At 28.5% G+C, this 15,213-nt stretch overlaps 1 protein-coding gene across 4 annotated transcripts in view; it reads right to left on the bottom strand.

Annotated features, from left to right (window-relative positions):
• Nucleotides 1-3,760: 3,760 nt before the first annotated feature.
• LOC123262848 (disintegrin and metalloproteinase domain-containing protein 10-like) overlaps nt 3,761-15,213 on the bottom strand; it is a 110,398-nt gene continuing 98,945 nt past the window's right edge. For all 4 annotated transcript variants that reach the window (XM_044725322.1, XM_044725320.1, XM_044725321.1 and 1 more), the window contains 5 exons: nt 9,791-9,958; nt 6,416-6,543; nt 4,833-4,947; nt 4,603-4,737; nt 3,761-4,520 (listed from right to left, as the gene is read on the bottom strand). In XM_044725322.1, the coding sequence (XP_044581257.1) occupies nt 3,987-4,520; nt 4,603-4,737; nt 4,833-4,947; nt 6,416-6,543; nt 9,791-9,958 (1,080 nt within the window). In that variant the 3' untranslated portion in view covers nt 3,761-3,986. The remainder of the gene's footprint in view (nt 4,521-4,602; nt 4,738-4,832; nt 4,948-6,415; nt 6,544-9,790; nt 9,959-15,213) is intronic.

Genomic DNA, 15,213 nt, shown 5'->3' with positions numbered 1-15,213 from the left:
CTCCTTATACACGGGCTCTTATGGCGGACAAACTTTAGTCGATACTTTAATTTTTTTTTTCAATATTAACCTCCCAACTTTAATGAATAAAAAACTATACACAAGAAACTTGGATTATTGAAAAATATAAAAAAAATTTAATAATAATACATTACCGATATAATTTTTGAAATATTTAAAGTTAAATTTTATGTTTTTAACTCGTTTATCGTCTTCTATTTATTCGAATAAAGATTTGGCAACGTCGCGTCAACACCTGAGAAAAAAGAAAAGGATATAAATATAGTTACAGAGAGAGAAATATTTAACTGACACACTAACGCACGTCTCTGTAATGGGTATAATCAAACGCGCTGTTGCCAAATCTGTTTATTTAATCCGGCAAGTAATACGAGAGTCATTTTATTACTTTATTTGATTAAGGAAGTCCTTTCGCTCCAGTTGAGTCATAACAACTGTAGTAGTAAATTTTCAATAAATTAAAATACAAAACCCATAAAAATTCCTAAAATTAAAAAATAAATAGTATATGAGGCATTAATCGTTGAAATTTTGAAAATTAAAAAAAAAAATAGTTAAATACAAAAATTAATTTGACTGTTGTAAATCAGCTGTTAGTAACCTATCCGTGATTTGGCAACGCTTTATTTCGGTTGTTTACATTTTTATTTGCACAATATAACCTTAACCGCGTTTAACTTTTTGCAGTCAGTGTAAATAAATAAATTAATTAAAAATGTTTAGTCACAAAACCATAACATTCTAATGTCTCATGGCAGGAATGCTAGTATTTTTTAATTATTGTTTTATTTTTCAATTATGAATTATGAAAGTTTGCTAACAATAAATTAACTAATAAGTATGCATGAAAAACATAAGCGCGTTAAAGTTTAGTTTGAATTTATTGAATGGTCTGAAGCTCGCGCGCTACGCAACGTTGCCAAATCTTTTGACTCCATTTTATAGTAGGTAACTTGAGAATTTTTTGTGATTTTTAAATATTAATTTCTCAATAAATATCTCGGTAACTGATATATTTTATTGCAAAAAAAGAAACCTGAATATTTCGAAAATCTGATTTTTAGTTTTTTTTTACTTCATCTAATCCATGACTGATAGTATAATTCGAGAAATACTGCAAACGTCTGATTTTCTCGTAAGACTCTGAACAAATACTAACATTTAAAAATTTTATTTTTTCAAAAATTTGTCCGGTAAAGTATAATTTAAACTTCACTATAAGATAAATAAGGACCTTAACTATTAGAAAAAAATTAAATTTACTCATAATCTAATATTTTTTATTTTACATTGGCGGCGAAAGGAGCACCTTAAATAAGTAAAAATCATCAATTATTAAATTGTTCAAATTACTTTAAATTAAAATAAACAATTTTGACGAATATTGGAAAGACTGAAAGTAAGAAAATTTTAAACATTATTTTGACTCATAAATCACGCTCGAACCTCCTTAATAAATATAATTGAATGAATTTTTAAAAGTTTTTAATTTTTGTGATAGCCCATAGTTAATCTGTATCTGCGAGCCTAGCAGGTTAATTAAACTCAGCTGCGCGTTAATGGTTCCCGACAGTTCCGCGCAGAATGATGTTGTCAATTCGCCGAGTCTTATTTATCAAGTTACTAGAAGAAACTCGCTTCAAACATTTTTTATAATAAAATTCGCGCTTGCTGTAATTTTATTTGCAAAAACGTCGTTGTTAATTTTCAATTTATGATTTTTAGTTTTATAAAAGAATCTTAAGAAAAGTGGCATTGTTATACAACAAAACATTCGTCCAAATTTAAACGGCCAATATTTACAAACTAGTGCCGTAAGGACTTGAAATTTTACCTTTGCGTAAAAACTAATCAATAATAAGTCTATAAAATTACTGAAGGTAATTATATAGAAGAAAACTTTTTTATCTGGATACGTCCTTAACATTAAAAAGGTTTATAATAAGTTCTGAAAATAGTACACAGTAAAAAATTTTTCGTCATTGTGTAGAGTGTTAAAGTTTGTGTGCAAAATATTACACTCTAGTGTGTAGAATTTAACATTCTCATGTATTAATTTAATGATTTAACACACTAGAATGTTAAATTCTACACACTACAGTGTAATATTCTACACGGTGAGAAATTTCTGTAGAAATTTACTATGCATACATAATAAGACTGAACCTTAATGACTCAATTCAAAATATTACCATAAAAATTTAAGAATATCATATTGTACCAATCAATATTTACTAGGGACCATAGTAAATTTGACCATGCAACTGTTACATAAACATATATAAAAAATTTTCGTAAACTGACAGAACAAAAACTGTTAGTGTGCTTAAAACTTTTCATTATAGTTCCATAGTAAAATTTCTGTTGCTCAGTCGACAATAAAAATTTATAAAAAAGTTTCACATTTAGTCACGTGTACTCGGTTTAAATTTAAAATTGTGACTATGAAATTTTCAAATGTCCCATAGTAAACGTATGCGCGTCAATCGCGACGCGCGCTCTTTCATTTTTTCGTGCTGCTTTGTTTTGTCAACATAAGTGTACAGACGCTATCAGTAGTGGTTAACGGTGTTATGAAAATTGCAATAAACATTAAGTTTTAAATAAATATTAGTTTATAAATCCATCAACACATGAATAGTTAATGAAAATTTGTAAGATTCATAAATAATAAAATATTTAATAATTTAACGTGAAAAATTAAAATGAAAACAAACATTTGATGGTTAATCTGCAACCGACACTTCTAATAATAATAAAAAATAATTTAAAAGTTATATATTGTGTTTATAATTATTCATAATAAAAATTAACTGCCTAAATAAATCCTACGTTCATTGTTAAAAATGAAAAAAAAAAATAAAAAAAACTATATTTTAAAAAAATATTTTTAAAAATTATTGCAAACAAAAAAAATCTTGTTTGGTTTGATATTTTTTTTGATTGCTAAAAACATTTTTTACTCTAAAATTTTTTATTTTTTACAAACGTTTTCTTATTTTTTTTGCTATAGTACATTCGGAAATTTAAATTATTGCATATTTCATTTTACTATGGTACATTTCAATTTTTACCATTTACTATGTCTGATTTCATTTGTTTCGGAAATTACTATGGGCCATTGTAAAATTTTATTCTGAGTCAATAAGGTTCACTAGTAATATGTACCATTGTAATATCTAAAATCCATGCAGAATAAAAAATAATGGAAATTTCTCACCGTGTACACACAAATTTTAACACTCTACACAATGACGACAAATTTTTTTCTGCCCTCCGGCCGGAAAGTGGCAACTTTCTGGCCGCTGCGCTAAACAAAGTTGCCACATTCCGGCTACGTCGAGCAGAAAAATAGTATACACACCTTGGCCAGTAAATAAGAAAGCCTCAGATCACATGTTTGTCAACCTCGGCTTCGCCTCGGCCAACAATTACATGTGATCTGAGACTTTTCTTATTTTACTGGCCTAGGTATGTAATATACTATTTCATATAAGTTGCATTTAAAATACTAGCTTCAATGTCTGGAACCAACCAGAACTAGATAGTTTCAGACGAATAGCAAAAATACTATTTTATTATAAAATTTATTAAGAAAATTAAAAACTACAATTCAAGAAAGTAATGGTTTATTTTTTATTAAACATTATTCGTAAATTGAATAGTTTTCTTTTGTCATTCTTATTTATGCTTAGTAACGGAATTATAATATGTCAGTACAGTTAACGGTTAGAATGACAATTATAAAGATACAAAATAAACAAAAGATACTCTGATAGGATTGAAAATAAAGCTGCAACTTCATCTTGCGGGCAGAAAATCGTCATTTTCTGCCCATCGGGAAGAAAATGATTGATTCCTGCCCAGCAACAGTCGCATTATTGGTCTGAAATTGACTAGTTTCGGTTGGCTCAACAGGCATTGAAACTTGCATTTTCAATGCAGGTTATATGAAAAATTAATTACTAACTTTGTCGTAGTAAATTTTCTAAATCGGATGTTGCATTTCTCACATCCAAATTATCTCTATAATTTATCAAATAGTAATTATTATCACTCAACAATTGGGTGTTAGTTACCTTGCCATTATCTACAGCCACCAAATTGTTCATTAATTTTCTCTGCCTCCTAATTTTCTTGTTTTTATTATAAAACTTACTTATCAAACTTATGAGATAAAAATTATTATCATCATCACCACTATTGCTCCTATAATAATTGTTCTTAAATTTATTATAAGTAACAAACTCCGAGGAAATAGATTGCAGTGATTCTAACGAGCTGATGTCTTTCTTCCTCGGCGAAACGAGCGTTTTCATTTTTTCTAGCAGCCGCTTCTTGAAAATAGTAAAACATTTGAATATTTTAACTTCGTTAAAATAATTGTTATTTCTACGGCTGTCGTCTAAACTTTTACTGTTATTGATGTTGCTTTCGTTTAGATAAATTATTTTCATGTTTGTATCTGATTGCTTGCTTAGTAACCGAGTCATTATTACCTGTAAGGGATTTAAATTAAATAAAAAAGGGTACATTTGCGAGTTTAAATAATAAATTAATTGAGTGCTAAAGAGAACTTACCAATCCAGTCATGATAATAATAACACTGAAGGCAACAGTGTACCAACGGTCGGTCATCCATCGATGGAAGCGCTCTAAGCTTGCATCAGACAGTAACAGTCTTCGTAATGTTGCTAATGGACCCGTTGGATCTACCTTTAATTTATAACAAGAACAATAAAAGTCTAATCCACTAATCCTAATGGGTGAGTAGCTTTAACTATTCAATTGAGTACAATAGAATAGAGTACCTCACGGCAACGTTGGAATATATCACAGTAGCCATTGTAGTCGTTACAGGGAGTACCGGGCTTGGACATCATGTCAGGAATTTCGTAGGGTAGCGAATTCCATTCGAATGATGATCTGAAAGGGTGAAAATTACTTAAGCAAATGATTTTTATCAGTGACTAGAAAATTTTTCTTTGAGTTTGGTGGTACAGAAGATTTATTTGATGATTTAGTACTTGGTCCCGTGTATATGTTTATAAATTACTGGGGTAGATATTTAACTTTAAAATATCCCATGGTAAATGCATGCACTTCAGCCGCTTAGCGCGCCCGCTTTTTGTTTCGTGCAATTCGAGCGTTCTTAGTGAGCGCATAACTTTGGTGCCGCTTAAAGTTTTTAAATAAAAATTTAATAAACAATTGTCTTTAATTAGTTTTATTAAGACTCGAAAGATAATTCCGGTTAGTGAGAATAGTCTTTAAAAAGTCCCAACAATCTAATAAATATTCCGTCTTTATAAACTTTTATTGTAATTTATAATTCTCCGTCAATAAATATTTTTTTTTATTCCATTTAGATTATCGATAATAAACTTCTCTTTCCACAATAAAAACAATCAAATTTTATAATAAAAGCTATTTAAAATAAAAAAAAAATATATTTATAAACTGAAAACAAATATTGCTTCCATCTCTACTCTTCCCAATTTTAAATTCGAAATTTTCTTAGTTAAAAGTCCTCGAAAATATTGTAAATAATAAAACATTTTATTATTTTTAACAATATAAATTAATTTAATTTCTGCTAAAATAAATCTATTTTTCGTTTGTGGCAAAATTAAATTAAATATAAAAAAGAAAACACAGTAAAAAATTTTTCGTCATTGTGTAGAGTGTTAAAATTTGTGTGTTGGATATTAGACTCTAGAGTGTAAAATTTAACATTCTCATGTGTTGATTTAATAATTTAACACACTAGAATGTTAAATTCTACACACTAGAGTGTAATATTCAACACACAAATTTTAACACTCTGCAGAATTACGAAAAATTTTTTACTGCACTGATAGAAGGATTTGTTTATAGTTAAAAATATTTATAAATATTTAACAAATCATTTATTAGAGACCACTTTTTAGTCCTTAACAAATATTTCTTAGTATTTAAAAAGATTTATTAATATTTAATAAATGAATATCAAATTTATTAAATACAAACAAATCATTTTAAATACTAAGAAATATTTGTTTAATACTAAAAAGTGGTCTCTAATAAATGATTTGTTAACTATTAACAAATATTTTTTGATACAAATAAATCCTTCTATCAGTGTGTGCAGATAGGATCTATTTTATGAAACTAATGATTTTAAATGATTTAATAATAAATATATAATCTCTGAAATCTAATAATATCGATGAAAAAAAGAACAATATTTAATAATTATTAATATTAATATTAATATTATCTATTTAAAACTCACGTTTGGATAATTTTATTTGTGACAATTGTTTTGTGTAGTGCCCATATAAATATTCGGATTACAAATTCCCACATCGAATAAAATGTTAATTATTAAAAACGTAAAGATTGGTTGACTTACATGCAAGGTTGATTTTCTCCAGGGAGTTTGCAGCATAGTTCGCAACTTTTAGTCAGCGGATCATTAGCTCTGGCCTTGCACTGGCAGGACTCGAGCCCGTAAGCCAGACAAATGCTGCCAGTGCATTCCTGAAAATGAAATCACTAAATAAAATCATCCGCTAATATCACTCGAGATTTATTTTTCCATTCACCCGTTCTGACATTTTTCATTTCCCAAAGTGACTTTCTTTGTTATTACATTCTATTAAATTCCTTGGAATTTATACTTCCCCTCAGCGAAGCTTTCTTTTTCCTCTTTGACAATTTATACCGACTTTTACTCTCTTATTCGTGTACAAACACGAGGACAGCCAGTAAATAAAGGACGGAATCAAATAAATCAACAATTTTATTTGTTAAAAAATGTAATAATTATTATTCATATTCCGTATAAACAAGTAACTCTATTTGCTTTTCTTTGCATAAATTTTTATTATTTATTTAGTATACTTGTATTTACATTGAGGTAGCATTGCTTCCATTGGAATGTACACTTGAGAATAAACGTGTGTAGTGGAAATGCAGAGAGACAAAATAGTAGTAGTCGGGAAATACAATAATGAATTTCACTAAATTTGCAATTTAAATTTCCGTTCCAACGTAACTCAGTAATCTGACGGATGAAATTTTAGAAATTTAGTTTTATTCATCGTTCGATGTTATTTAAATTTATATATATTTTATTTATTTTTAAAATAATAACAATAATTTACTTTTGAATTTAAACTATCAAATTTTATACGCTCTGCGGTTATCGCGGTTTGTTTATTTAAATTAAGTGCTTTTTAATATTAATGGCCCGTGAAAAAATATTCTGATCAGGCTTGATATGAGCTGATAAGGCCATATAAAATTTTTTGATATGTTCATATCTGGCCTGATATGATCTGATATGTCTATATTTAATTTTTGATATGTCCTGATATGGCCTGATATGAAAATTGGCCATATCAGGCCTGATCAAGCCTTATCAATTTGATATGTCTATATCAGACTTGATATAGCTTGATATGCTCATATCTAATTTTACATTATTTTTAATAGGTCCTGATATGCCCTGATATAACCTTATAAAGTTATATATACTTTGATAAACTTGAAAAAAAAAATCCCTGATCAGGGTTGATATAACTTGATATGGATTCATATGGTCTGATATACTCATACCCTTACCAGCACATAAGCAGTCTTATGTACTCATATAAAGGCATACCCGAATAAAAAAAACTATTTATCATTATATATGATTCATATCTAATTATATAGAAGCATATGTAATTCATTTATAATTATATAGATGTATATATAATTCATATAAAATTATATATGAATCATATAGAATTCTATATAATTTTTTTTACTCCAGTGAGTATTTTGTGATTACCATAAAACATTCTCTTTTTCTATCTAAGAGTCTGTTACTCCAATGATTAACAATCTTTTAATATATAGTATTTTTCGGATGAAATAATAGGAATTAAAAAAAAAATTAATTTCACAAAAATTATTAGTTTTGTCAAGTTCAAAAATTGTTAGCCAGGCCTTCCAGCAATATATAGTTCCATATACTAAACAAATAATTCCATTAAAATTTAAGCTTTCAATTCTCATTTTACCTCGATTATTTTTTTAATTTCAAAGAAATTATAAATTTTATAGCAACGAAGTACCTGAACAATATATCGTAGAATCATTTTTGCGATTTCATGTATACATAGATAATTTTATAAATCTACATATAGATACCATTATTATATATAAATATTGACAGTTAATAATTAATAAATTAGATAAAAAATTTTGTTCACTACGAATCGATCATGTATACGATTCGCATTACTTGTAGTTATAATAAACTCTGTTCTCCAAGTAAGTCTCTTAGGGTAGTGAATTAGTCTTTCAAGCGGTAGGTCCCCGGTTCGATTCCCACTCGTGCCGATTTTTTTATTTCCTATGGAAATAATTATATATAATTATACCTAATTATACATAATTATATAGGGCCATTTTTCATTTATAATTATGTAATATAATGATATATAATTTTTTTTACCGGGGCGGGTACATAGTCTGATATACTTATATCAAGGCATATATAGTCTGATATGGCCAATTTCCATATCAGGCCTGATATGGACGATTTATATCAGGCCTGATATAGTCTGATCAGAAAATTTTTTCACGGGGGATAACTTATTTATTCAAAAACTCTTTAATAATAATGATAATATAATATCAACTTTATTATTAAAATAATTCGTAACAATTTCTAAGCACGACGAACTAAAAAATCTTAACTGATTAGTCAACATTTACTTGACCGATTGATAAATAAAATAAAACAACGTCTAAACAATAGTTGGCCCATCGGAAGTAATTATGAATTAATTCAAATCTTCAGCATCTCAGATTCACCATTAACAATTTAAAAATACTTATTTATAGTACTAAATAAAAAAATTATTTGGACAAACCGAGTGTCGACCCCGTAAGACAGTAAGCTCAATCCAAGCTCACCGTTATTTAATTAGATAAATTTTTAAAGGCTTTGTACTAATTAAACCCTGGTACAAAAAATTCCAGTAATTGAGATAATAATCAGTAATTAATTATTGAACAAGTATATTTACTGAATGGACACTCGTACGAGGGCAATACCGAGCATTTGCGTTTTTACCGACAGTATTGCAAATGCAGCTCCGCTTCTCCCACTTAGTGCGCTATCCCCTCCACTAGTGACCTTAAGTCCCGTTTAGGAAGATTGGAATACGAACAAGTGGTGGGGGGACCGTCTCTAAGGTTATTCAAGTAGTAGAGAACAAACAAATATTTAATTTATCAATTAACTAAAAATTTATTTAGAAACTTTGAATATAACACCACCCGCAGATATTCTAGAATCTTAAAAAACAGTTTCTAAATTTCATCAAAATCCGTCGAGTAGATTTGAAGTTTAATCGATCAATTTTGCATACAATAATTTTTTTTTTAAATAAAAACTTTCTACATCTTTTCTCGTCACTTTTCTCAAAATCCCCACACAGAAAAAAAATTAATTTGAATCAAGTAAATAATTGTGAAGAATTTCATCTGATTGATTTGAGCGGAAAATTTCTTAAAAGAATTTTTTTTTTGCTTTGAGTAAACTTTACTTGATTCAAGAATTTTTCGTCTTGATTCAAGACAATGAAACTCTTCAAAATTATTTATTGGTTCAAGAATTTTTCTTTTGATTCAAGTTTTTTTTTTCAGTGCAGCAGTCAACTAAAAAATTTCGTTGAATAAACAAAAAAAGTCAGCAGTTTAGTTTTAAATTTATAAAACAAACACTTACCCCCATAAAGCAGACAAACTCATCATTGCAAATAGTTTTATTGGGTTTGTTAACCGAGGGCGGACATTGTGGGCCTCGTCCATCGCAGAAACTTGCATCTCTGCAGCCATTATCATCTCGACATTTAGTTCCACTGCGTAGCGAGCATCCAGTAGTACAGCAGGGACCCTGTTAATTGTTTTTGATCCGTTAATTCTGATTACCTTCAATCATTCCCTCGCTATCAATACAACGCAACGCAATATAGATTATTCTGATTGGAATGTAAATGCCCGAATACCCGATTCCATCCTATTCTATCCCCACGCTCAAGATTAATCGCTGTGTCCTCATTCTCCAGAATTTCAAACGCTCCGATAATGTTCAATGCTCTCTACACCTACTATTTGTTTAATTAATTAATCATCGATTTATTTTCAAATGCGAACCGCAAAAAATATAAAAATTTCTCTGATTCATTCTAATTTAGACCTAATTTATTATTAAAAGTTTATATTTTACTAATTTGTAAAGGAAATTTTTTTTAATCAATAAGAAAATCGATTTTTCTCTCCTAGTAACTTTTCAGACGTACTAACTTGTATCCGGATCAAATGTTATTTTAATAGTTTTGAGAACAAATTCATTTTATGTTTGATATTAACTAACATATTTATTATTATACACGGAAAAAAATTAATTATACTACCTACTATACAAAAATAGTAACTTCTACTATCTAAAATGGTAATAAAATTAATTAGTAACAAAATAATAGGTGGTATCATTGACAATTGTAATAGTTACTATTAATGATGGTAACGATTAACATCGAAAATGATAAATGTAAATATTATAAACTATAACTGTTACAATCGAAGATAGTAACTGTAACCATCTCAGATTGTAAAAATTCTGAAAGAAAAAATAATATAAATTTACTTAATTAAATCCTTTATTTACATCGATATTTTAGCTAATGTACATTTTTTTCTTTGAAATTAAAAAATATTTTAAATTCCCTTCAAAACTTTTTTTTGAAAATTTGATTTTTTTAAAGATTAAAAATTTTTTTTTTTTAATTTAAATTTTATTGAAAAAATTTTGATTTTATTGAAAATTTTGATTTTATTGAAAATTTTGATTTTTTTGAAAATTTTGATTTTTTTGAAAATTTTGATTTTTTTGGAAATATCAAATTTTTTTTGAAAAATTTGGCGTTGAAACTTGTTTTAGATAAATAAAAATTTAAATATAATTTCAATCCGAACTCAATCCCGATTTTTTGTGCACTACACTGCACTACAGCTGCTTTTAGTTTATTCAGAAATGCATCCACGGTAACGTAGATTCTTAATTTTTTAAATATTTTTTACTAGCTTAGATAGTAGTTATTATTATTACTGAAGGTAACTGCAACCATCAGGTTATATTAGGCATTACGATTTTGATAATAGTAGTAACTAATTAAAATATTAACAGTTATTATTACTGATTACCATCATAATAGTAGTAGTAACCATCAGGATGGTAAATACTACAATTAAGATGGTTTACTTAATTATTTAAATAATATTTACTACTATCGAGTAAATAATTTCTAGTTAAATATATAAACAATAATGTTTCTAAAGTTGAAATAATATAAAAGTCTTTTTAATAAACAACTTGATGAAGACATTTTGTACTTGTCCCACCAATCACAATAATAGTATATTACACTACGAGGGCCAAAAGTTGAATTTTCGGCCTTGCGCGTCATTATGCCCGAAGCGAAGCCGAGAAATTTTTTTTTTCTTCATAGCCGGTCGAAAGTACGTTATTAATTATATTTTTTTTAACTTTAAGGTATTACCCTCGCGACTTCCGTCGTCAAAAGTTTATGCTAGAGTATACGGTACACATACCGGATAGTCATTATTGACAAGCCTAAAACTTTTTGCTGTTTATGTACTTATTTCAGCCAATCACGAACGAGAAACTGATCGTTTGAAAAGTCTGGCAACACTGCGTGAGCATTAAGATATTTTATTGTGGTTATACTGTAGTGTTTTGGACTAGCTGTAGACTAACCTCTGTTTTGATACATGCGTTTATTTATTTATTTACATACATTTATTTGGAAATATAGTAACAATGTCTGAAAAATCGACTTATAAAAGACGATTCATGAAAAAAAGTCCTTGAAAAACGACAGAAATCTCTAGCACATATGCAAATAACTATACAAATAACAAATAGAAAAAAAATAATTGACAATATTGTTTTGTTTTTTCAGAAAAATAAGTAATTAAATTTTTGTGTTTATATGTATTAACTAATTTTAAATTTAAGTATTTTTTATTATTTCATCTGACTATTATTTTTATAACTTATGAAAGATTAATATATATTATTATATTAAAATTGTTAACTTTTTGAATTTTTAATAAATATAAAAAAAAATTAAAATTAATTCAGCCGACATTTAAAAATTTTTAGAAATTTTTTTTATTGAAAAAATGATTACAAAAAAATAAAAAAAAATTTCACTTGAAAAACTTCAAAACCGTAAATGCAATATAAAAAATTTTTTTTCTTATTTAATTATTAAAAAATCAAAAATTAAAAATGTCGACTAACTTTAGTATCATAAAAAAATACTTATTTTCATAAAATAATCATAGTTTTTTTTTTTTTTTAAATAAATAAAATTAATAACTATAATATTACACCTAACGTAAATTAAACTTTTCAAATTTGTCAGCGCATGCGCATCTCATACTTCTTTCGCGGCTTACAAAACTTGCGCTGTTGCCACAGCTTTATTAACGTATCCCCTCCTCGGCTAAAGTCTGGTAAATTTTTAATTACTTATTACTAAATATCTCTGAAACTGTGTGGTAATTATCAATGAATTTTTTCTTTTTAATTGTTTAGTTGTTAGTTAACGTTACTCTAGTTTTTTAAAAAGATCCTAAGAAAAGTTTCTAAGATATAAAAATGTTTGTAGGTAAATTTTTCGATATCCCGTATACTGTAATGTATAAGAGCGTTCAAAACTCAATCGACGCAGAATTATATGAACATTAATCTGCCAAAATTAAAAAAAAATCCTAAGAAAACGACTTTGGCGAGGGTACTACCTTAAACGTTAATAAGTATGTTTTTGATGCCTGCCCCGACATTTGCGGCACGAGCGAAGCGAGTGCTGCTGGTCGTGGGGGCAGGCATCAAATACATTCGAAGAGTCAAGTCTGGTCATATTTTTTTAATACACTGAGAAAAAAAAATACTTTTATTGAACAAATTTTCTTAATACAAGAATTCATGTTCTTGAAAATTTTCAAGAATATATTCTTAGCTCAAGAACTTATTAAATTGATTGAAATAATTTTTAATTAATTTAAATAAAGCTATTCTCTTGTTTATCTATTATTCAAAGATAAATATTGATGCTTTTCTCTTCAGAAATGAATAATAATAGAATATTTGATCGTCATCGATTTTCTTGTCCTAAGAAATTGTTAATTGAGTAAAAGTACTTTTTTTTCTCAGTGTGATAAAATAATTTCATTTTATCAAAGATATATTCATTTTCATTAGTTTAACAAATTATATTAATTATTATAAAATTTATAAAACAAAACATATTATAAGCTAAAAACTCTTATTGCGTTTTTTTTTATCGTTTTTAATTTCAATTGAATGATCACAATTGTTAATAATACTTCCATAAAAAATACAGTTTTCAAACTTGATATTAGAGCAATTAAAAATTGTATCTCCACTAAATATACAGTTTTGATAATTCATAATTTGATTATTCAAATTTAAATTTGTAGATAAGCATTCTGACGATAGTTTATTAGTAGGAGTATTGAATTGACTTTAATAGTACTTTGATATTAAATTAACAGACGACAAAACAACATTGATAATTATTTTTAAAGTTAGAGGTAGCAACAGAAATGACAGCGGTTAACAATTTGTTATAGCGACAGAATAAATAGTCCCTAGTTACGAGTGTAATTACGCATGAGAAATTCTTTCCTCCCGCGGTTACAGAGAGCGCGCGTGTACATCTCACAGGGAGTAAATGTTAAACTTTCATCCCTGCTAGTAGGGACGAAAGTACGTACTTTCGACCGAGGTATGAAGAAAAAAAAAGTTTTTTAATTGTTTCTACGTAGAGAATCAGTCTAATTCTTCATAATATTGAATGGTTGTACACTGATAAAAAAATTGACTTGCTTCAAGAGCCAAACTCTTGAACCAAGAATACCATTTTGAAGAAAATGATTTTCTTGAGTCAAGAATTTATTCTCTTGACTCAAGAAAATCATTTTCTTTAAAATGGAATTCTTGGTTCAAGAGTTTGGCTCTTGAATCAAGTCAATTTTTTTATCAGTGTAGGATTAATTTTGCATTGAAAGAGAAGTATTTTTTAAAAGTTTAGTGATCGAACTGAAATTGGACTTTAAGTATACCTTTGGTAAGAGAGAAGGATTTTTCTTAGTCCCCCCGAGTAAAAACAGAATTCCGCCGCACCACCGCCGCAACACCGCTGCACGGCTTTTTAAGCGCCGCACCACCGCTGCACTATAGCCGTGACAATTTTGGTTATTTTATAAGTGCCGTATCACCGCCGTGACAAGTAAAGAATTTATCTATTCGCCGCACTACCGCCGCACCAGCGCCGTGACAAGTAAATAAATTTCTATTCGCCGCACCACCGCTGCACCACCGCCGCACCACAGCTGTGACGCGCCCGGGTAAAAATAAAATTATTAATTTTTACGAAAAAATAATAAATTTCGTTCGACCGCCGCACCACCGCTGCACCACCGCCGCACCATACCACTGTTTGATGGTATATACATTGAAATAATATATTCGTTGATCATTCAAATAGCTTAACTAAATTTTTTAAGTTAAGTATGGCTTGCAGTGCAGTTGGCAATGTTCGAGACTTCCATGCAGACGATCCAGGTTCGAATCCCATCACAGTTCAATTTTTAAAATTCTTTCAGAGTATTTCGATAGGCGTACCGCTTCTGTGCAACCCGAGGACGAAATTAAAAATCTACATCAACAATACGACTAAAAAAATCAATAATTTCGCGGTGCTTTGGCCTGATTTAAAAAAAATTTTTTTTTTTAATATTAGGCATTCGATTAAAAGGAGGTTGATCAATAGGTCTTACATAAAGATTTCTAGTCGCATTATTTATTAATTAATTATTGCGTGATAAATTAATTATGATACCATTTTTTGTGAAATTGTAGGTATGATTTAGCATTGGTGCGGCGGTGGTGCAGCGGTAGTGCGGCGATGCTAGGGGGAGTAAATTTTTAGCGTGCGGCGTAATAGTCCGCCAAACGGCGGTCGTGCAGCGGTGGTGCGGCGGTATGGTGCGGCGGTGGTGCGGCGGTCGAACGAAATTTATTATTTTTCCGTAAAA

Source organism: Cotesia glomerata, linkage group LG4 (assembly GCF_020080835.1).
Source record: "Cotesia glomerata isolate CgM1 linkage group LG4, MPM_Cglom_v2.3, whole genome shotgun sequence".
Classification (NCBI taxonomy): domain Eukaryota; kingdom Metazoa; phylum Arthropoda; class Insecta; order Hymenoptera; family Braconidae; genus Cotesia; species Cotesia glomerata.
This window is presented reverse-complemented; position numbering and strand designations above follow the sequence as displayed.